The following is a 25,021-nucleotide window of genomic DNA, read 5'->3' as shown; positions in this document are numbered from 1 at the left end:
TTGGACAGGATTTCCTCACATCTTTGACACATTTTACTTTTTCACACTTCAAAAGCTGGCACTGTAGCATTATTTAGTCTGTAAGAACTATTCTAAGGTTCATTAAAAATCAGCATCAGAAGTTGCCCAACATTAATTATTAGCGTTGGCTGTTTTAAGAATATGTGCTTAATGCTCTGCTTTATTTTTAATAAATTCTCTCAAGTTTACATGAATAAAGAACATGAATCTTGCCTGAAGTCTGCAACCTTTCTGTCTTTTTAACATGCTATAACGCAGATATTCTGACCAGATAGGGCTGATGAAACTGCACTATTTATAGCAATGTATTATTATGCGTACACAGCAACATGATAAAAGAAGATCAAAATTTTCAGCCGAAGTTTGGATTTCAACATGTCGAAAACATCCAGAAATTTAACAAAAAGGTCATGGCAGAACAAAGAAAAGCACCTGTAATGGTATTACATGGGAGACTTTCAATTAACACCAGCCTCTCTTCTTTATTCTCTTCCAAATCAGAACATTGTGCCTTTACCACAGCTAAACTGTGCATCAATGATCAGCATGATTTTCTCCCATTGTTGATAAAGTTCTGAGATAGAGGCAGATGGTGCTAGGTGAGAACCATTGTCATGCCAGACAGGAATTTCCAGAGTAACCAAACGCCTGAAGTCAGAAACATCCATGCATTGCTGCTTATTGAAAAAACCCAGGAAAAACCTTAAATCCTAAATTTAGAAAGCAACAACACAAAAAGGCTGCTCTCAATGTGCTGGCTCATCTTTTGCTTTCCCTGATAAATGAATGACAATTAAGGCTTCAACAATTAAGTGTGTGATAGTAGCATCATCTTTCTGGAAGCAGACAGGGCTGAGAAGTGGTGACAAGCTGTTAACTCAGTGTAGTTGTAAAGACTACACACACTTAGGGTCCTACTACACTTCTCATAAGCAGACAAGAGAAAGGAAATCCCTACAGTAAACAGTAATCTATCTGGGAAAAACTGTATATGCTGTCTGTCCTTTATACTGGTGAACATTCCAGCAGTGTTATGTCATGTTGGTTGGTTTTGGTTTTTTGGTTTTAACTTTTGCCCTTTCTATATTAAGGTAGCATCCAATTTTCAGCCTTCTCATTAATAATGAAGATTTTACAACCTATGTATTCACTGATTAAGAAATGAGGAGATTTGTGACAGTACATCCTGTCACATTTGTGACAGATTCATCCTTCCATTCAAATAAATAAATGGGTATCCCTGAAGAGTCAGTACCCTATCAGCTACATTTATTTTATCTCTCTGCAACAGTTGCCACCTTTCATTGAAGGAAAGTTAAAAGAAAAAAAAAAAAAAAATCAAACCAAAACCCGTAATTTTCTGAAGTCTTAACTGCTTCTCTTTGGTTAAAACAAATTCCTATGGGAAAAACAAAACAGATTATTTGTGAAACAGTTCTAGAAATCCTTGTTATACATGTCAAAATAATCAGTCTTTCAAAGCTCAGTAACACTTTAGAAAGCACAAAAGATACACACTTCTCCCAGGACTTATCTGCAAGACCATTTCAAAGGCATAAATACACACTTTGCAACTCTTCCTCTTTTCCTCTTCTTCACATCATGAAAATGTGCTAAGGAATTAAAAGTACATTCCTTTCTTGCCACATTTTACCCCAAATGGAGCCGTTTACCATCATTTAATCTTTCTTATACTGAATTCTAGTTTTTATCTCCCTACAGTACTTTCTCCCATAGATTTCCTCAACAATTTCCTGTCACAGTTTCCTGTTACGTTCTGTTCCTGCACTTAATCTTCATTTTCCATCTGTATATGTGCAACCACTTTTTTCAGATTGGACCTATACAGTTTAAAGTTATCTTTCACTTTCCAGTTCCTTTCATGTTATGCCTGACATCATTACATATGTGTTTCTCTACCTTCCTTTTTTTAAAATAAGTTTCTACTACTACTACTCTTTTTTGTAGTCTTTTGACTAGTCTTTTGTTTTCTCATTCTTTCCAATTTACACCTTCTTCTCTCTTTAAGTTCCACTGTAAAGACCCTGTTTCTTATTCTGTTCTTTTTCTACTGCTTTTCTTCATCTACTTCTTCAAATTTCCTTTCCTCACCTCAACCTGGCACCTTGACTTTGGTCTTTTGTCTTTTTTTTTTTTTTTCCTCTTTCACCTGAACACTTTAACCAAGTGATTGTTCAAAATCAAGCTAACTATTTAAAAAGTCTGTAGACTTCTCTTGTTATTGATTGCTGCAATTACTAGAAAGTTCTCCCAAAACAAATGTTATACAGAATCACAGAATTGTTAAGAAGAAAATCTTTAAAGATCATCAATATTCAAGAAATATAATAAAAAATAATTTCCCCCAAACCACCCCGATGCTTAATTATCAAATTCCATTTCAGATTCATCACCAAGCAAAAGAAAAAACATTTTAAAAATGTTTGTTTAGTCACATTTTCACTCCCACCATGACCTTATCTTATCTGAGGACTATTCTGCCACTAAGAACCAAAAGAAAACTGTCAGATTCTTTCAGCCTTTCTTCCCTAACATCCCTCTACTCACTCTTTGCAGGTAAATCTTGGATCATACATTGGAGAACACAATGGGAAACTGGAATAATCAAAGTTCCTCTGCAAACTGAACTGCCATTCAACATCAAAGGCAATTTGAAGCAACCTTCTCATCCACAACAAGAACCCTGTGCTTAGCATTAGCACTGCAGAGAATGGCCTCTTCATTGAGAAGCACAACGTTCAACTGGTCTCCTCTCCCCCAGATCTTTCCCCACACCCACAAGGTAATTTGTTATGTTTACTCATGTTACAATGTCTGATAGAATTTGAAAACCTTAAGAGTATATCAGTTGTTCCATGCTGAGCCCCACCTTCCCACAGCAGATTTGTCTATGCATAATCCCTTCAAGAAAAAAAAACCAACCATGTAACACACTTCACATTTACCACAGGGTTTAAGTGTGCATCCAGCAGCCCTTACCACAGCCAGCACAGTTATTAATACTTTGCAGGGACACCCTGGGCTTTGTGGAAGTATCAAATCCTGCCTGTGACAGTAACCTGCAGTGACTGAGCCAGTTCAGTACACTCTCGCAGGTGACAGCAGAGAATGTGATCTAACAAAACACTTTAAGGAGGAAGTACATGCAAAGTAGATTAAAACCTTTCTTGAGGACATAGGAATATATGACAGAAAGCTAGGACTGAGGAGTATGGGATGAAAAGTTAGGACATTAGGCATGGGATTTTAAACAGAAGCTAGACTGGAGTACTAAGATTGACCTGAGGAGCAACATGGATGAAATAAGGAGGTGTGAAAGAAGAGAATATACCAGGTAAGTTACTGCCTTTTGCATCCTAAGTTATCAGGAGCTCTAAGGGCAAATTACTAAATCAAAGCAAAAACTCTGGGCCCTCTGTAGCACAGATGCAGCATCCCAAGACAGCTAATTCTAGGTCTTGTGACGAGAAGTGAAATGTTCTAAAATAATCCTAGAATTAGAAAAACCACAGAGCTTGTTAAAAATGCCCATGCGCGTTTTATTAATAAAAACTAACAGTGCCAAGGTTAAACAAGTCAAACAATTATAGTCTCTTTATATTCCATAAAATATTACAGAAAAGTTTATTTGTGTTTCAATAAAAAGACTACTGTCTTAGAATAGGCAGCTGACAGTATTTGTGCAGTTAATTGTTTGTGAATAAATTTAAAAAGACTACCACCTGCCCTGAAATTCCTTTTATAAAAATGAACTATTAAAAATGATTGACAAATTTTGAGTTAAAAAACTTAAAACATTCTCTATATTTAATTTCAACTTTATAATAGATTACAGGAAGATGCTTATGAAACAAATACAAACATTTGTTTCAGTACATGTCTTTATATGATAGACTTATAAGTATGTAAACAACTATATAATAAAAAGTTTCCAAAGACTGCCTGTAAGAAATCAGGCAAATTTTACCATAAGCAATAAATCATTCCAAACCTTCAAGACATTTTATATAGCTGCACCAACTGGCAGTAAACATTTGCCAAAAACTTTGTTATTCATATGTCCCAACATACAGTGAAAAGTATATAAACTTGATGGAATCATAATGTTAGATATAATTTAAGGGAAAATAAGTTCATAACAACATTCCTGGAATTTAACATGTAATAAAAGTAGGACGTATCTTTCTTGTTTGGTTCTTTGGACACTGCATGATTAACAAAAAACACTACTACATTAGCTCACTATCCCTCAAAAAGTGGCATAATCAAAATACACTCCAAATAAATTGCCATTCAGTGTATTCATTTTCCACAGAAGGATAGTATTTTATTTCTCAATGATGTGTCTACATTTTCTTTAGCAAACTTTGAAAGAACATTTGGGGCAAAATTCTTTTTCCTTCAAGTAAAAAAGAAATCCCAAACAAAAAACAACCAACAAACCAAAAACCCCTAAAACAAGAGTAAATAAAGGCTCTGCATTAACACACTGGTATCAAAAACACACATCCACACCACATTTAAAAATATCCTACATAAAACAATCCTTGTTTGCTTATCAGAGGTGCAATTTCTAAACTCAGAACTGCTTACCAATATTCTCCTTGGGGGATGGGGCAAAGTAATTTGAGACACTTCTCCCTAGAACAATTTATTCCTGAAGCCTGCTGAATTTTAACAAAAAATAGTCTACAAGCAAAGGGCATCAGTCGTCATCATCATTTTCATTAAAATCATCGTCATCATCATCGTCATCCCCAACATAAGAAACTGGTGTTTCAACTCTGGAGCCACTGTACTGAGATCCATTGGAACTTGTAGCCAACATCCCATCTCCACCATTGGAAAAGTCACTGAAAGAAAAAAGAAAAAAAAAAAAAAAAAAAGCCAGTTGGCATTGCTTCATGATCTCTCCCATATCTAGTCCATTCCTTTAATGAATCTGACATGCCACTTTTAAACTGTCTTTAGTGTATGTCCAAGCTGTCTCCAAAGAGCTGAAATGGTCTCAAGTAATTTTGAAGTGGTTCTTATTAGGTTTCTTTCATTAGGTTTAATATAAAGATTAAGCCTTCTCACGGGCACGTTATAAATATGTTTTTCAGGGTTCTTCTAAAGTACATTTAGTGTTAAGGTTAAAGCTAAGCTCTTTGGTATTTCTGTGTAGCACTGGACCCTTGCAAGTGAATCATGTCTTTCAGAATCTCTCATCCTGATTCAAAGACCTGGAGAATTGAGGAATTAATATATTTTCCTTAACTCATTGATATTATATAGCAAACTGTCACATGCTGTATTTTTCATTTTCTTCTCATTGTGCAGTATTTTATTTTAATAGGGCCAGAAAACTCCTAGCTCCATTATTACTTGCTACTTTGCCAATCTATTTAATTGCTGACTTTCTAAATAGTTCAGTAATCTATTAAACTTGGCCACAACTTCAAATAACAAAACTTATCTCCCTTATCTCTATAGCATCTCCCTTGAAAGAGACATTAGTCATATAAAAATTCCTTTCAAAAATATGTTTGCTAGTAACTTTTTAAATGCTAATCCACCTAATGCACATATTCAACCATGCACACTTGTAGCTGTATGGAGCCAATTCAATAGTCTATCATGCTGAATGAAACTGCAGGGGCACACCCTATCAGCTCACAGGAAAAACATATCCAGTGAGACACTTTCAAGAATTTCTGCTGTTCTGCACACTTATTCAGCAGCAAGTTACTAAGATATCTGCCTAGCTGTATTCAGATGACTTACAATAGGTCTGCCATAATTATCTGCAGAAAGCAAAGAAAACAAAACAAAAGATATTATTCTTGTGCTTTTGTAAACTTGGAAAGTACAAACCCAAAATTGGTTCTCCTCTCTTTTTGATAAAAATAGAACTGGATTTCATAACCTGAGTATCCTAGTAAGTAAGACAAAGAAACTGGGATGAAGGTATTGGTAGCAGGATCTTCAGACTTCTGCAAACTTTCTTTAGAGACCTTGTTAAATAAATGTACAGCCTTTATGTGCCTTGGCAGCACAACTTGTATTGCCATGAATATACATATATATCCTATAATTAAACATAATTTGTCACTGCTGTTTTCCAAACTCCTGAGAAATGGAAATGGTAGAAATTCTTGTACTCTCACCAAAATACTGAACCTCAGTTGGCCTCTGGTTTTCTATTGGTCTCTGGCTAACAGTGGCCTATTCAAATTTCAGAGTCTTAAAAACACATGGTGCTCTTTTTCACTATTCCATGGTCATTACCACAGAAGGAAACTTACTTGAAAACACAGATTTTAGGTATTGTTCAGCATCTCTAAAGATATTTTGGCAGAATTCTCACTCAAGCTTCAGCTACCTTGCACAAAACATGCAGAACTTATTTCAAGCATTTGTTACGAATGTTAAACGTTTCTATGATCAGAGAATCAATTAGGCTAGAAAAGACCTCAGAGATCACAGAAACCAATTGCTGAATATCTGACTCATTTTAAAACCTTGTGGAGCTCAGGGAAGGACATCTTTTTGATTAATACAGCAGGTAAGAAACTAGTAACAAAGTTGAATACTAGTTATGGTTTAACACGCTACCAGCTTCTGATTGCTGTTTAAAACCCAAAGATCAAAATCTTTCTTAAAGTTAGACACTAATGATCAAGAAGTAATTTTTCCAATACTGTAACTTTAGAGAAGTATCTGTTTTCTTGTCACAAACTACCCTAGGAAAAACCCCCAAACAAAAAAACAAAGAACAAGTTCAAGCGTAACACCACTCTAACACCTTTCACACTATACAGGAACACTGCTGAGAACCACCATTGAAGTGATGTCTAAGAATAAACACAAAACACATATCCACAGCACATTTAATCAAAACAGAATTTGTTTTATAAAGCATTTAATATCCAAATTTCTTTGATGACGCCAGATTTTAAAAACTAAGTGAGAATTTCATCTCACCTGGCTGAAAATCTTGTGCCGTTTGATGCAGAACCTGATGAAGATGTGACATATACACTGCTGATTGATCCCTGAGCCATTTCTGTAAAACAAACAACATGCATTTCAGGAATCCTTCCAAACACACATTTTCCTTTAAAGGAAATGATTAATCCTTTAAAGTCCAGAAAAGGAACCTTGCAGTCCAAACAACAAAATATATTTATGTACCATATCCAAAACAGTATAATTTTAAAAAAGGCTACTGCAAGCAACAACAAAATTTCAAAATACATTTAAAAAATCCATTTGTTTTAAAGAAAACAGATGACTTCATATGCTTGCACTTACTACTTTTTGCCTTTTCATGTGAATCAAACAAATACTGTTCTCTTAAAAGAATTACACACTTCAAATATCTACTTATGTGGCTTGACGCAAAATGTTTTGCAAAGAGCAAGAGTCCCTTCTTTATCAATCATTATGTTAAGGAACACTAAAAAGCAGATAAATTTGAGAACTTGATAGAAATCTTTACCACAAGCCAGTGGAAATTAACTGATCTAAGATATTTTCATGATTTTTCAGAGTCATATTAAGGAGGAAAAATACCAACTCTTTCTGGAGTAACTAACCTGTCACATATGGTTCCAGAGCTTTAGGAACCAAACTCCTTGCAATTTTTAGGTCCTCTGCTGAACAGCTTCCAGATTCTAGCCCACAAGCCATTCCCATTCGTTTTAGTACTTCTATATCATCATGAATTTCAAAAGTATTGTCAAAATTAAATAGATATTCAAACCTGGAGAAGAAAAAATGTCTTAATTAACTTCAATAATTTTAACTACCTTTCAATTTTCAGGAATTGCAGCATTTCAAAAGCTTTACACACAGTGTTGAGTGTTAGTGACACATCACATTAAGCAATCAAATTTTTCAAGATTTATGTATTTGCTCATGACTGCTTACATTCAGTTTTTATTTAGCTGATGAAAAATGCAGATTTTTGAACTAAAAGTGGAGAACAGCAGTCCTGAAAGCAAAATCCATTTTCAATTCTGCTGGCTGCATTTCATGGTTTTAAAGCCAAAGGAAAACACTGCTTGGTTAAGTATGACATAAAATGTCAAGGGAGATGCCTGGTATCTCTAGATTGCAAGTCTTAAATAACTTACCAAAGGTGAATCAATTAGTCTATTTATTAAAAGGGTATAAAAACCAGCTGCCTGAAGTGCATGTTTCTCAATATACAAAAGGCACAAGTAAATTAAGTTTGTATTTAATCTTTAACGAATCTACATGAACATCTGTATGAACTCTGAGCTCTACCAAAAGCCAGATGGAAAACTTTGTTAGCTTACTTGTCATTTGAAATACTGCAGTCGATCACTGTCTTCTTGCTGGTGTTCACAATGATAAATGGCAGATGGATGACAGAATTGGAAGGTGGAGGTCGGTTTGCCTGCTGTTCTGCTTGACGGTTTCGCTGGACGAGGTTCTTAAAGGCAATTTGCTAGAAAAAGCAACAGTGATATCAAAGTATGAATGAAGCTTCTAGGATCACATCAACAAAATTCCTAAGGATTTCAGCAATGCTTGCAGCAAGTAAATGCAGAAAAGGAGTGTTTACCATATTCTTGCATGTTAAGATGCAAGAAGAGTCAGAGATCAGAGTATTAAAAAAGTCAACACGGTAAAACTTTACTGAGGGAAAAAAAGCACGCACATTCTACTAACTACATCAGGACAGTTCCTTGGACAGATCCCTGGCAGAATGGAGAGAGAACGATGATTGGAAAAATAAATTTTTGCAAAGCATCCTATCCTATCCTCTCCATTTGTTTTCTAAAAAATACTCCTTAATGCTAATAATGAAATTAATTATAGGCTAAAAAGGTTAATGTTTGGGATTTGAATACCAAGGTTTCTGAATTACCCATTTAAAATTAGTGACTTTAACATCTTACCAAAATTGCTTTTTGCAATGGAATGCTCCCATTTTAAAAACTTGCAATTTGAATAATTAAAAACCATAGAAACTCAAGTTATAAATCATACAGTAAGCAACCAAACAAAAAAGATATTTTTCTGGTCATGAAATCAAATGAAATAAACAAGAATTAAGACCAAAATCCAAAACCAACACAGAAACTCATAAAAATCAGGCAGCTGTCTGTACTTTACTTCTGCATCCCTTAGATTCTCATTCCTTCTGAGTAGACAACACAACTACTCAGGAATACATTTCTGTGGATCAGCAGCACAGTGACTTGGGAAATAGACTGCTGCTTCACCAAATGTAGTAAGGGAAATCTGGGAAGGAGTTCAGCCACTGTTTCTCAGGGGTCCAGCCATGTACACACCAATGACCTCGAGTCTCCAGAGAGGCACAATGCAGAGCATTATCACAGACAACTTCTGCAGTCATATAATTTTATCTATGGATGCTAGCACAGAAGAAAATTCTAGTTACCTGTATCTAGTTCAGTTCTTGAACTGAATTGAAAAATTCAGAGAGTATGAGATGCAATACTTCTCCTATCAGCATAAACCTTGTTTAAACTTTTACTTGAAACTCTGAACAAATTCATCGTAACTGGCAGAAGGTTGATGGCATCCCCAACAGCAAAGGCCAACAGCATGCTCCCAGCTAAACTACAGTGTTAAATAAAGCTGCATACACCTTTTATCCTGAAATTTACTTCTAATCTTCCTAGAAGTTTCCCATCCCTCAGATTGGGATAAAACAAGAGGAATACAGATATAAGTTACCTTGCCCTATAGACAAGAGTACCTTGACTGTACCTGTAGAATGAGTTCTTGTAGCTGAGACTGTTTTTGCTTTATTCTTTCAATTCTTCTCTGTTTCTCCACCTTAAGACAGATAAAAAGGACTGGTCAGTTTGTTGGTTTTAAGTAGTGTTTTATGTCAACATTTTCTCCCTTTAAAATCATTTCAATACCAGAGAACTGGAAGTAGGAGATTTAGCAATCAATCATTAAGGTTCTACACATAATTTAGAGACTTAACTATCTAGACACTTCAGTACTACCTATGGAAACTAACAGAAAGCAGAACTATAAGCCTGGGGAATAAAATAAAATGACCTGTGAAGAAGATAAAAACATCTTTGCAAACAGAATTTATTCCTATATAAACCTATATAAGGTTATAATCTTATAACCAAAAGGTTATTGGAAGTCTCTCAAAGAGGCAAAGATAGACAAGAAGGATCCATTTGATATAAAGTCTATTGATATTGGAGGTATTGGAGATGATCCATGAGAGACAGTTAAAGACATGAAGCTGCTATGGAGCCCAAGGTTAAGGCCTCACAGGATTTAATATGTGCTAAATAATAACAAAAAGGTAAGAGACAAAAAGCTAGGAAATACACAGCTTTCTTAATAGAAGCTCCCCAGCAGATTCCCACAGGGATTAAATTGACAGACTGTTACTCTAATGATAGACAATCAGATTTAGGTGACAAGGTGACAGAATCTGCTGGCAGTGCTCGGTTACCTGGCACAGTAAAAAAGAGAGTTTGTCATAAAGCAAACTCAAAGGGTCTTGAAGGACTTTGTGATTACATCACCTAAATTATTTCTGGTAAATATAGTGTGGTATATAACTGCTTCTCTCCAAAAAACTCAAAACTCACTTGAGACTTTTTTTCTATCACATACACATAAACTGCACTGCCTTACATACCTTATTAATTGCTCCACACTCTCGTTTTTGCATTATCAGGCTGTATTTTACCAAGTCTAACATTCTAATTTACACACAAAGGACAAGTTCAAGAATATTTATAACAACAAACAGTTGATGAGGAAGCCTTCAAACTCCTATATTCCTTATAAACTCTCTGGCATGACTTTTAACAGTGTAAGGATGAAGCTAAACAGTATCAGATAGAATAGCAAAATAAACTTTATTAGATGTGAAAATTTTACAAATTAAAATTAGCTTTCAGAAACTCACTGTATTACACCTGTGGCTTAATTATTTAATAGTTAACAGAACTCTCTTCTCCTCTTGTGACAGCCAATTAACTAGTTTTCTCTTTTAATCAGAAGATACTACTGCTCCCATCTTAAATGCATGAACCTTCACTATGCATTATTACATTCTAACCTGCTTTTTTTTACTTCAGTACTAATATTATCCTACTCTTCTTTAGCACATTATCAGCCATCACATCAAATCCAGCTGGATGAGCCACACTTTTTTCTTTTGCTCCAACGTTGTTGGTAATGCCATACTTTGTATGACAGATCCAAGTAGATCTACTTTTAAAATCCCTCCAATTAGCTCGTTCCCTGTTCAGCACATAGCACTGTCATCTTGGAACCACCTCACCTTCCATACTCACCCTATTAATTACGCCCCAATTATCATTCTCTCAACTAACCACGCTCACTTGGGATGATATTCAAATAAATCTCAGTTCATGATTAGACACCCTATATTAACTTTATCTAGTTAGCAATTATAGATTGATATACTGATATATATTGATAATTGATTGAAAAATCAATTATCAGAATCAAACAAAAATTAGAATTATCCCATTGTAGTAAAGCTCCAAAACACTTTTGTTCCAATTTCCCCCTCACTTTGACACCTTCTACATTGATTTTTGTCCTGCCGAAGGAAATTTAGACTTATTAAGAATAAATACATCTCACTCTGTTCTGATGAAGTGAATTTACTTCAGTAAACCTCAGTAACTTTATTATCTTGCAAATCCCAGGATAGTAAAAAAAATCCTGTCAGAACTTATGAATCTGTTTCAGTATAAAGCATTTCACTTCTTTCCCAAGGCATGCAATAAGAAAGTCTGACATACTCACATAAGAGAATTGTCACAAAAAGCTAAGGCCTGCAGCAATGGAGATGCCTACACGTACTGACCCACATGCAACATCTATCATCACAGATCTACTGTCTGTTTGGCATCTGGGGAAAACAAATCTTCCCGACTCCTAAGGACCACTACTGCAATGTTGGAAATACACATTCATTTTTTACTACCTTCCACTCAGAACCACTGCACATGTACTGTAAAAGCTGTTTCTTTGACATAGAAGAATTAAACAAAGACACATTTGAACAATCTGGAAGTTGAAGAGTGTGTATTCAGTAAATAAAAAATAAAAAGAGTCAAAGAGAACCATATTCTTGTTGGGACATATTCTATGTTGCTATCTCAGAAGATTACAGGCACATTATAGGCACATATTGTATCAGAACATATTAAACATTTATTTTATATTCATTATCATATATTATATTAATAATTTATATATAGTATATATACTATACTTATATATTTATTAACATATTAAAGCTGTAAACATTTACTCAAACACAAATCCATTGTCAACTTCCAAATGCATATACCTCCAAATTCTGACATTCCTGAGCCGAGTTAGTAGGTAGACCAATCCATTTGATTTCCTTTTTCTCCTTAGAGATAATGTTCATGGCCATAAGGACATTTAAGGCATCATAGACACGTCGTCTAATATTCTTCTGGTCATAAGCCTGCTGTAGACACAGTGCATTAATCAAAAATATACCTGTGTCAAAAATATTTGAAAATAAACATATTACAGCAAATGGGTAAACTCAGTTAATATCTGAACTGTTTCATTTAGCAGTAGGAAAACCAGAAAAATCTCAAAAAAAATTTTCTCTTTCCCCATTCAGTTCACATGTAATTGACTTCCCATATACTTACTGATTCATTTGGTGAAATGTGATTATCAGTGGTAGTGAATTCTGCAACCAACTCGTCTGCCACCTCATTGTATGAGGTGGTTCCTTTTCTTTGTACCTTCTCACAAACCTTCATAGAGAAATGACGTAAACCCTTGCCATTCTTCTCGCCTTTTTTGTTCCGCTTCCTAAATATATGTATAATATATATTTTAAGAAGATTTAAACTTTGGAATATTTGATGTCTCTTTTTCAAATACAGGCACACTGCTGTAAAAAACCCAAGCCTTTCCATTTCTTCTGCTTCTTATCCCTTCCCAACCTTCCCTCTACATTTTTTTCCCTACAATTTACAGTATTTACAAACAATTCTACTGTCTTGACGTGAAACACAATATAAATTTATTCTTTTGCCAACTGTGCTAACTCCAGTAGAATCACAAAATCATAGAATAGTTTGGGTTGGAAGCTATCTTTAAAGGTCATCTAGTTCAACCCCCCTGCACTGAGCCAGGGTATCTTCAACCCAGTGAGGTTGCCCAAAGCTCTATCCAACCTGGCCTGAAATGCCTCCAGTAGCAGACAATAAATTAACAACAGGGATATTCCTTGAAGAAGTCAATAAAGAAAACATTCCAAACTTCAAAGACAAGAAGAGGTAAGAGAATAAATACTAAAACATTGAAACTGAATCACAGGAGAAAACTTTTTTGTCCTTTTTTAAAATTTTTATTTTTAATTTAAAGTAGCACATAGATGGAGCATGTTCTATGCAGTGTGATACTGATACTGACTGAATAGACGAAGTCTGGTATTGGTTGAACTTGCTGAACATTACACTATTCCTGTAACACAGATTTGAAGTTATACAGTATATGAAATTGCTATTGGAACTTCAAAGTTACAAGATACAAGCAGCATAACAAGGTTTTCTGCTTTGCAAAGTTTTTAAATAAAAACTTCCTTGTAACTAGAGGAAAAATACAAGTATCAACAAAATTAGTTTCAGCAAGGGGAAGTCTCAATTCTCACATCTCATTTCACTGTATAATTCCAAAGCAGAAATCTATTTATGTGTAACAGGCCACTGATAATAAATTTAGTCTTAAAGCAACTACATTTAACAAGATGCCCTTAAAAACAAGCCACATGAAGAAAACCACACCAAAAGAATGCATTCCTTGTATTTAATACTTTTTCTCAAAAGGACTACATTCTTATTTCACATGATACTCTGGGATACCCTTGTTCAATCAGAAATATACCATATTCTTCTGAAAATACACCAGCGTAAGAGAAATCATAGGATCAAGTCAGACAAATTCCTGTGTCCTTTTAAGAGCTAAATTCTCTAAATGTTAGTAAAGTCAGAATATCTACCAGAGCTTACAGAAAATATTCTGCATTCTTATACAAGAAATGAAGAGGTACTTGTTATTGTGTGACTACTCCCTATTTTAGTACAACAGACTTCAGTGGTGAAGTGCCCCTGATGAAAAGGAAAGACTTTCCCACACTGCTAGCCTGAGGAGCGCATATGCTATAGCACAACATTTCAAACAAAAGTTCCAATACTTTATTAATCCTTTCTTAGCTTTCATTTTGCTCACCCAGCAGACCAAGGTGAAGAATCTCCAGTCTGGTTCTGTGATGCAAAATGTGTGTTAGGTGTATGTGGACTTCCTACCAGGATAGTATTTTGCGCTGAAGGTCTCTGAGGTGTACCAATAACCTACAGTAAAGATAAAATTATTTGGAAAATGGTAAGAATTCCAAGACATTTGTAAGTGACACAATTGAAATGATTGAAACTATCCTAACTTTACATACTTCTCTTAGATTAATCTCTTAATTTATATCTTAATTAAAGATATATCTCTTAATTTGTACACTCTAGCATAAAAAACTTCCAAGTATAATTAATATAATTAGAGCACACCCTAAGTTATGAGTGTTTATATTTTAACCTCCTTAAATCAGGTTTTCATGCTTGCTGGATTTCTTAACGCTGTTCAGCACTAACTTAGACAAGATCAAAACATACACATACACACTCTCCCTCCAAGGAAAATGAGGGGGGAAAAAGGAGGAAAAAAAACCACCCCTACCCTACAAAATTATGTATAAGGAGTAGTTGCTGCAGTAATTTACAGTTAAAATATGAATGCAAGAAAATCTGAAAATCAGTAAAACCAGAGAGAAAATGCAGAGCTTTTGCAAGAGCCATCTCTCCTGGTGTCAGCCTATCACTAGGGTAAAAACTACTAAGTTAGAGGTGAGAAAGAATAAAGACGAACTTTACTCATCATTGCATTGAGTGACATCAAATTAGGCAAACCCATTTCATTGCATATATGTTAAGAGCACACACTTGGCTAATCACAGTCTTCCAACCTCTGTGTGAATCTTCCTGAAGACGTGTTAATTTGATCATAAGTAATAATACATATATTAGCACACACAGCTGTGCCCTCCTACCTCTGAAACTAGCTAAACAAAACACCCACTTTTGCAGGTGATGTTTTTTATCTCTGAATTGTTTTAAATGTAATATGGATTTAGGGGGAAAAAATTCTACCATATAGATTACTCTTCTGTAGAAAGATATGCCTACTTTTTTGGGGTACATTTACCTCCCAGTGGAAGCAGCTGGTTGCATCTCCCAGATATCAGGTAAATGAAAAAAAAACATCAAACAAACCTCAACCCACAAGCTTGCAGTATTTCCCTGCAGTTACATTATGTCTGAGCAGCAATACTTAATTTTTCTTCCTTGGGACAACTTCAACAGTTTAGTCTCAACAAGAGCAAAGTATAAAAACTGAAAATGAAACATTTCATGTGTGAAAGTTATATAGGATATGCCAAAGGTAGTCTAGTGACTGTTGGATGTCCCTGATTTCAGCTGTCTAGGAAGACAAACAGCTGGTTTTTTACCAAATATTCTCTTTATATTATGCCACCTCTCTGAGCAGTTAAATATATAAATTTGTTACATTGGCTTCTGACAGCTAGAATATCTTAGGTACTCCTTTCCAGCAGCAATCTACCATACTTTAAATGTTTCTGTCTCTTATGAAAAGCCAAATCTCCTCTACAGCTTTTCACAGACAAAACTTATGATTGTAGGAAACGGCATGAGGGTGGGGATTGCTGGCACAGGATGTCAACCTGCTTGCTTTCTCCCCACAAAAAAAATACTATCAGTTCTGATACCAACTGGCCTGGCTCACCGAACGTCTCCAAAGAGTGTGAAAACTACCCACGTGGCTGAATATGGTCTATTCAAATAGACTACATGGAGAACTGAAGAAAGCTGGTTTCTATTCCCTAGGATGCAGTGGCAGAAGACTGCAAGAGGTGATTTAATACCTTGCTTGCCGAGAGTCCCGCCCTCTAATTCCCTACCTTACTAATTCCATGAGCAGCCCCAGCACTGTGCCACATTTACAATTTGTATCACTCTGCAAAAAGATGAAAGCCAGACCAGTAAAGGGCAGGGCGTGAGGAGGAGAGGAATTACAGCTGCAGAAAAAACAAACTGGCAGCAGCAAACCCCCTGAACCTCTACTGCACTCAGGAGAGCCCCAAAATACTCAACACTACAAAGGAAGAAAAGAAGTGTGCACAAATTCACAGGCTCATTTCTAGAGTGAGACAGAGAAGTCTGGATAAAACCTACTCTACATTCAAAATCTACTGCTTTCAAGAAGAAACACAAATATAAGATACTCTAGTTCAGATGTTTATATGCCACAGTTGCTTTCCAGAAGATTAAGACCAATTCTACTCAGATCACTGAATTTCAATTTTGATTACTGCAAGAATTACCATAACTTATGTATTAACTATTGCATTATAAGATTCTTTGAAACATCTAATTTCTTATCTCTCACACAAAGCTCAAAGTAAGTATTTCAGGAAAAAGAATATTTAAATTAAGCACTAAAATATAGTTATGTTTTCAATTTTATTTCACCTAGCTCAAATCTCCATAAAAACGTGTTTATGGACTTCATTTACATTTCCCTATGCCAGACTTCACAGCAGAATCTGAAAGAGACACCGATTTTAAATGGCAAGACTAACAAAAGAAACCCACCAGAACAGTGAGGTAACCTCATGTTGACTTTAGAGTCATATTTGATCTTCTTTATGCAATACATTTTTTTTTAACCTAATTCTAGATAATCTGCCTATGAAGATACAGACTACCAGGCTACATCAGATTTGCAGTACTTGTAAACAATGGCAATAAAAGTAAATAAATAACCAACCTAACAAAACACACAAACAAAAAACCCAAAACAAACAAAAAAACCCCATCAACCAAAGAAATTCCACATCTCACAAACAAGGAAACAAACCAAAAAAAGCCCAATGAAGTCTCCTTACCACTTGTTGTGCAATGTTGACATTAGACTGTCCGAATGTTTTTGGCAGGAGCTGTTTTCCAATCGTGTTTACTGTAGAAGGATGAACAGCCAATAGAGAAACAACCCCTAAAACAAATACAAGTAGAGAGCTTCAGGTTAGCATACTGTATAGTTTTAGCAAAGGCATATTAATGGAAACCAGCCCTGAAACATGTAGTCTCAATATTAATGTAGCATTTACAAACTTGCAGCAAAAAAAGAAATTAAGATTCACAGTATATTCTCTCAAACTTTCTTCTATGTCATCTTACAGGTCAGTGTTTTCATGAGAGTCTGTTTTAATTCCTTGCATTCCGATTTTTCCCTTATAGCAGAGTAGAGGCAACCAGCAGTTGACAAAAAGTATAATCCTCTCTTCTTCTACCCCTATCCTTTGTGGCTATTGAAATCTTTTTCAGTACCACTTGACAAACATGGCAAATGCTGTATATATGCTATATATATATATATATATATATATATGGCACAGTCTTCTGAGACATACTGATCTACAGGAGATAATATTTGTCTGGAACAGGCCTTTTCCAAGACAATATTCCCAACTTTCCTCTAAGTGTCCCCTCCCAACTGAAGGCAGGGAATTAAAGAACAAACATCCTCAAGAATCCATTATTTCAGAAAAATACCTGCAACTCAGCAGACCAACCCTGCAGGAAAGGTTGTTCTCTCTCTCCGTGTTTGTAACCTATACACAATCAGCACTGGTAGATAAAGCAAGTCTTAAGGCATGAAAAAGATAAGCCAACTACAAAAATAACAACCTGGGTATCTGCCAGCAGTTTGATGTTCCATGATATAGTTTAGAGGAAAGAACCCCAAACCCACCAATTCAAAACAAAAAGCTCCCCAACCAACAACAAAACAGAGCAAAGAAAAAAAGAAGCAACAAAGACTGACTACAGTAAGAAAATAATGAACAAATTAGTCTTAAAATACTGGAGACCTTTTTTCTGCCAAATCAACTGTAAAGTTGGTTGGCAGATTTAGCCAAATTTTAGGTTGTTTGTCTGAGATGACTTTTAAAAATGTCAGTGCGGTCAGAAGGACTTGGGACAACTCTCATTCATCTCTCTTTTTCCCACTGTCCCAGTACAGAAGCAATAAATAAGCATTTTTACAAGGGTTGTATCAGGAGGGCTATAACTGGTCCTTGATGTCTATCATCCCTCTTTACACTCAGGAAGTCTACAGGAAGTTGAGGACAATTCAAATCTTCTTTAAGCCCTTGCTCTCCAGAAGACTTGTATTTCCTAGCTGCTACTACTACACCATTTCAAAGTGATGGCTTCACATAAGAATTTACTCTCAGTGATCAATCTATTCCCAAAAAGGATGCAGCAGCATGTCCTGCTTCCATTATTAACCAGCTTCCCAGTGCTCTTTCAGAAAGTCAGCAGCTATCCAGGCTGTAATATAAGTCTGTTATACCTTCCTGTCCCTTCAAGTACACTCATCACTATCATGACCTGAACTGTGTTTGTCCATCCTCTCTGCGGAATACAATAAATCAATATAATCCACCCTGGCTAGTAGTTCTTGTGTAGCTTCTTCTCAGCTTCCTGGAAGGCTCTTTTTTAAACTTCTTCTCAATGCTTTAAAAAAAAAAAAAATCAGTGCAATCTGAAGACTATATTTCCAGCATAAAAGAGGAGTTGTAACTGCTTTCCAAGGTCAAGACACCTCATCTATTTGATCATCTTCTCAGAATCACAGAATATTCTGAGTTAGAAGGGACTCACAAGGATCATCAATTCCAGCTCTTGAGTGAATGGCTCATACAGGGATCAAACTCCCAACCTTGGCATTATGAGCACCATGCTTTAACCAGCCTTCCCCTACTCTGATGGTCATTGCTGCCCATGTTTTCTAGCTCTCCTGACCTTTCTTTTGCATGACAGAAAGGACAGGAGAGCTACTGTAGTCATGACCATGGAATGCAGTTGTTATTTATGTCTCGTTTACTACTTTAATCCCTGCTTTTTGGGAATTCTCAAAATTCAATGTGCTTATTCCCCACCAAGCAATGATACCACATTTTCATTAATACAACCTATGATGACTTCATGATCTTCCTTCAGTGCTAATAGATCACTTGGGATACTCATTGTACCAAGTTCAGTTTTCACCAATTATTAACCCATGGGAGGACCATCCCATTCTATCTCACCTTAACTTAACAGGCTGATTAAGGACCTTGATAATCAATTTTTTTTATTATTTTTAAGAAATCCAAGGGCATCACTCTGATTAGATAATCCTTATCCACATGGCTGTTGACTCTTTCAAAGTATGACTTTGAAAAGAAGTAACTGCAGACCCTCCCTTTTCCCCCCTCTAGAAAAGCCCTGTTGAAGACCATTATCACATCTGTCCACACATGCACTGCTTCTCTGCTACACATTCAACCAAGCTGCCACTCCACTGCAGAAGTCAGTAAGTCAGAAGTCTGACTTACTCACCTGCCACTATCTGAGCCCTTCACAAACTGGTGAAGGCTATGTGGCTATCTTTCCTTCTGGTACTGTATCAATTAAACCCATACTGAGTTACACAGAAGCACATTGCTAGCTCCTTTAAGAATTCAAAGATGGTTTTCTGACAATGAGTGCTACCCATTCATGTTGTGAGTTTTTTCCTACAATAACTTCCAAATATTACTTCAGTAGGACAACTTCATAAAGAACAATACTCCCATGAGACCCTGTTCTCTTCAGATTCACTCAAGAGACTTAATTATTCTGGTATGTTTAAAAATAAAGTAATTGTTTATGCTGTTTATTAAAAAATTTTACACAGCCAATGAAGACAAAAATGTTGTGCCAACAGAAGTCCACACAAGAGCAGAGGTCGGGGTCAGTGGTTAAGAAGCAGATGCTCAGGAAAGCATCAGGGGGCCTGGGCAAACAATAAGCTATGTGTGACCCAGAGATGCTCCCCCTATGCTAATAAAGACTTAAAGCACATCCCAGGCTGCATTTGGAAGCATACAACAATAAGTGATTATTCCCTGTTCTTTCAGCACTCCTTACACTGTCCCTGGATACCTCTGTTCAGTTTTGGGGCCCACAATGCATGAGAGGCAGGCATTAGCAAACAGGAGAGAATGCAGCAGGAAGACACCAGTGTGCCTCAGGTACTGGACTATATCCTGCACAAAGAGCTCAGGGAGGTTGGTGTGTGCAGCCTCTGGAAGAGAAGGTTAAGGTGGAGCAAGGAGTGTTATTTGCAGAAATCACTACCTTCTAATATTAAATGGAAGTTATAGAGATGACAGAGGACACAACAAAAGGAAAAAAGGGAACAGTCACAAGCTGTTGCATAGCAAATTCCAACCAAGGAAAAATGCCAAAGGCAGTGCACAGCAACAGCTGCATAGGAGGTTCCTTGGTGACATACAGCAAAATTGAAGAACTGAAGGCTCTGTGCGTCAAAGCTGACCCTGCTCTGAAGGTAAGGTTTATTAGATGACCTCCAGCCTCCTATTATTAATAATTTTATTTTCTGAACAGAAATAGCTATCTGGCAACTAAAACATCCATGTGAAGGGAAGAGCAACCACTCTGTGTCTTTAATTTTTTAAATTACACTAAAATTCCCTGTAGTGCTGTACCAGAGTTAATTCATGCAACTGAACCAATGTGGCTCTAAACAGAAACTCCAAGGTTCATCTTTCGGTACAGCACAAACTGACTGGCAAGGAAACATAAATGTAAGTAAAAGAATAGTGACACGAACATCACAGTTGAAAGCAAAGTCAAAGTCAACTTATAAATTATACAGAAAAAAATAATTTTTTAAAAGAGATTATTTTCAACGTCTCTGCCCAAGTGTATTTCTGAATATTCTATTTTCTCATTTGCCTCACATGCAACACTTTACTCATACTCATCTGCATTTTCAAAGGCTCATCATATATGGGGGGTTTTTGTGAAGTACAACCAGAAGTAATTTTATCAACTTAGATTTGCAAGTGACTGACAGCTCAGTTTCTCAAACAAATCTCACTACTAATTTCTTATTTACTGTTACTCAGCATTCACTGCAATCCCAATAATCCTGTATTCACAGACAACATACAGTGTACATAACAGCATGTAAAAATTAAAACCACAAGTTTGCAAACAGTTTTGCTGGCACCAACTCTTCCTCCTTTTCAAAATAAATTATTAATACTGCTAGTACTGACACAACTTTTTTTTTTTTTTTCCTTAAAGACTTCAGGAAAGTGCCATGTAGAGCAGAAAAAACAATGTATACAGAAGGATATAACTACTACTACTGCTCTTCCATTTTCAGTGTCCCAGATGTTTGGAAAACTATTATTAGTAACTTCTAAGCAATCATTAAGCCTAAAGGGAAATAGAACTTCATCAGTACGATGTTCAAGAATACCTCCAAATATAAGATAATGATGAAAGTGGAATCGAGGAGTAATGGCAAAAAAAAATTGCAGATCACAAGAAGCAGCACTCTAACAAAATCTGTTATTTATCTGTCTACAAACAAGTAAGTGTGCTCTTTGGTTTACTGGCTAACTGGACCTTTGCTTGCATATAAAAACAAACCAAAGAGTTTTACCAAAAAGAAAGAATCCCTTGCAGAATTTTGGCAGTTTAAAGGGTAGGTGGTACAGTTAAGAACACTTAAAATAACTTAAGATGACACAGAAAAAAGACACAGTATATCTAAAATCAAAGAAGTGAGTGCCCTCTGCAGACAGTGAGACAGACCTCCAGAAAAGCTGACTCCTCCAGTTCTTGAAATAGTACTGCCTTTGAATTTGGTGTTCAGGTTAGAGAGGATGGGCTGAGGTACTCCTTGCCTCAGGAGCAGAAATCCCATTCATTCTAGATACTCTACCATTTTCTGAAGTAATCTGCCTTTATGTTTTCTTTACTTGTGGAAAAGACAGCAGTCAACAGAAAAGCAATTCAGTTCCCTTGTAACACAGTCTCTAACAAACTAAGCTTTGTCATACAATAGAGGTGGTAATTATACCTGGGAGAGGGTTCCTCACATGCCACTCCTGTGACATTGCAGTTGTTAATGTCTCTATGGCAAACATCATAGATATTTTAGGCTATTTTATTAGCTAGTTATATGCTAATTTTCAGAAAACACTGAATTCTTTTTGAGGGTATCTGGGTGACAACACACAGATGATTGTCTCCAGTTGTGTGCCAAGTCAATTAAAACCTCTACTTACTGAACAAGCTACACCATCCTGTTAAGACAACAAACATCCTTATACAGCAATTCTGAGCCTTTTTACAGACATCCATCTCTCCCAGTGTGTAGTACTCACTAACTGCTTACATCAACTCAGACTTCTACGTGATTCTTACTATCCTTAGATGTGACTAATTCAGCTATTATGAACCAGCTTTTCCCAGTTTATGTTGAAATAAACTGGGGTCTACTTTTAGACTTTCCAAAATTCCATTTCTACTTCCAGAAATAATTTTATTTCCTTAGCTTGACTTCAGACAATAATAATTGGATTTACCTCAGCTGCAGTAATACACATGCATTTTATACGAATTTCATGAAATCTGTTAGCAGAAGCATAATTCATGGATTCTGAAATTGATCTCTAGTTCTATTCCAGAGGAACAATTTCAGCCACTGTTAAAAATCAGAGTATAAATTTTCAAGTAAAAGTAACAATAACATTACACTACAAGTTTCTTGTCATATAAATAAAAAGAACAAAACAATCTTATAGTTAGGCAGTGTTGAAATATGAGTCTAAACACACCTTAAAATGCTACATGTTTGACTTCGATTTTTTTAAATCTGAAAACAATTAACCAATAAAATGTGAAATCTTTTTTTAAAGTAAGTGGTGAAAGGATCTAGAGACATACCTTAAAAGCATTTTCTGGTTACATACCAATAATGCCACCTACTGGCATAAGAGAAGATCCAACTTTCTGAGTGATTTTTAAACTAAGGGCTTTAATTTCAAAACAATATTAATACCACTGGTTACCTTTTCCCTCACACCCATCTGAAGCAAAATTATTTCTTTCATCCAAATTTCTCCACAAGTGAGGGTAAGGATTAGAATTGAATAGTGTTCTGTTTAATACTTAACACTCATCTGAATATGGCAAGGACCAGAAAGTGATGGTTTTCTTCAAAATAACATCCAGAAACAGCAAAATTTCTCGGTTTCTAAATTATTGCCAAATACCAATAGAACACACAAATTCAGGAGGAAGTTTTACTAGTTCAGCCCCTTTTAAAAGTTCTTTCTATCTTTCCACACCATATGTACTTGCTAACTCTCAAAATTAATTAGCCAGTTAGAAACCACCTACCTAGTTACCAAGTAAAACAAACCTTTCACAGTCATACTGTTTTTTCAAGGCTATATGGAATGTTACACTCCAGTAGTGGAAATACTCAGGGCTTTCAGAAAACATGGCCAAATTTAAATCTCCTTTTCTGGAGATTGCACAAGCACTGGAGAAAACACAAGCTGCCATCTCATTTCTACCATATATATAGGTTGATACCTCTTGTTTCATACTAGAGATAGTTTTGAGGAAATAATTTTTTAGAGCATTTTCTAGAATGGTATTTTATGTTTATGACTAATTTATTCAAAATTACATGCATTACTCATTATAAACAAACTTTTGTGGGGTTGTTGTTTGGCTTTGTGAGGCTTGTTGTGGTTTTGTTTTGGGTTTTTTTACATATTGTCTTCTCTTAAAATAAATAAAGTCAGTCTCTGCTTTAAAACAAAAACCCTAATCTGGAGTTCCTGACTGAGACCAATCTCTCCAAAATGAGCTACTGGAAGCATGTCCCCATTTGCTGAAGTAAAAATGTTCTCTACATTGGTAACCTGTTTCTGACAGCAGACATTAATGAACAGTCAGGGAATGAATGTATGGATAAGACTTGCATACAGAGATTGTTCTCTAACATACCCTCTCTCTACGATTCCAAATCTTTAGGACTTTTTGAGCAAGAGATTGTTCAGCATAACTGTTCAGCAAGATGGTGATGTCCCCTCTTCATTATTCATCTAAGAATCAACAGCAACATAACCCTACCACCAAAACTCAAGTCTGAAAAGAACTTATCTAGTTACCATATTTCTGCCAGCGCAGATTAAAAATTTACAGAAGCTCATTCACAGCCTACTGTGAAAGCATTGCAACAAAGCTGTTCAGGCTGTGAGAATTTTTGCATCATAACCTGTTCTGGCCAGAAAAGTAAATCTATGCTTATCTTTCATAGTTGAGTCATGTATCTACCACTTAGTCACATACCTTAAAGACTGCTGACAATGATGTTACAGAATCATTTCACTAATAATATTCTGCACTTTCTCTTTGACCCTGTTACTGCAAGCATGTCCTTATGACCCAGCACGCAAGCCATTTTTTGTCCTCTAGCATCCCCCTAAAACCTTTATTCCTCTGACAGCTGAACTCCTCCTCCTTTCACATCTGGCTAGCAGCAAGTAGAAACTAAAGCAAAAAACAGATTTCTTGTTGGAATTTCCATTCCCAATTCACTGAGTCTCAAAGCTGGACTTTTCCAGAACTATGATGGAATGTTATTACTAATTCAATAACTTTGAGTGCTGTAGGAACATAAGAAGAATGAACTTGAAAAAGTAGCCAGGCTCCTGCATTCTCCCTCAAGAGCCTGCCCAGTTACTGCTGTCAAGGGCAGCAGATTGGGCTGAACAAACCACTCATCTTACGCAGTAGGGAGATTTGATCCCATAACCAATATCAATCATGCAATGTACTCTCAATCTCCTCTTGTGATTGACTTGCAGAAAAGACTCCTTTCTTTTAAGAAATACAAATCCAAAGGGGAAGATGAAGGAAAAAAACCCAACGAAACA

At 35.9% G+C, this 25,021-nt stretch overlaps 1 protein-coding gene across 7 annotated transcripts in view; it reads right to left on the bottom strand.

Moving 5' to 3' along the window:
• Nucleotides 1-3,557: 3,557 nt before the first annotated feature.
• Nucleotides 3,558-25,021, bottom strand: part of TFDP1 (transcription factor Dp-1) — a 38,233-nt gene continuing 16,769 nt past the window's right edge. For 6 of the 7 annotated variants that reach the window (XM_015637262.2, XM_015637283.3, XM_015637272.3 and 3 more), the window contains exons 4-12: nucleotides 17,108-17,214; nucleotides 14,323-14,444; nucleotides 12,735-12,900; nucleotides 12,395-12,541; nucleotides 9,793-9,861; nucleotides 8,349-8,500; nucleotides 7,623-7,789; nucleotides 7,009-7,090; nucleotides 3,558-4,895 (exon numbers count right to left, since the gene is read on the bottom strand). In XM_015637262.2, coding sequence (XP_015492748.1) covers nucleotides 4,748-4,895; nucleotides 7,009-7,090; nucleotides 7,623-7,789; nucleotides 8,349-8,500; nucleotides 9,793-9,861; nucleotides 12,395-12,541; nucleotides 12,735-12,900; nucleotides 14,323-14,444; nucleotides 17,108-17,214 — 1,160 coding nt within the window. In that variant the 3' untranslated portion in view covers nucleotides 3,558-4,747. The remainder of the gene's footprint in view (nucleotides 4,896-7,008; nucleotides 7,091-7,622; nucleotides 7,790-8,348; nucleotides 8,501-9,792; nucleotides 9,862-12,394; nucleotides 12,542-12,734; nucleotides 12,901-14,322; nucleotides 14,445-17,107; nucleotides 17,215-25,021) is intronic. The other variant, XM_015637302.3, reaches the window with a different exon arrangement.

Source organism: Parus major, chromosome 1, assembly GCF_001522545.3.
Source record: "Parus major isolate Abel chromosome 1, Parus_major1.1, whole genome shotgun sequence".
Lineage (NCBI taxonomy): Eukaryota > Metazoa > Chordata > Aves > Passeriformes > Paridae > Parus > Parus major.
The sequence above is the reverse complement of the archived record's forward strand: the minus strand, read 5'-3'. Positions and strand labels throughout refer to the sequence as shown.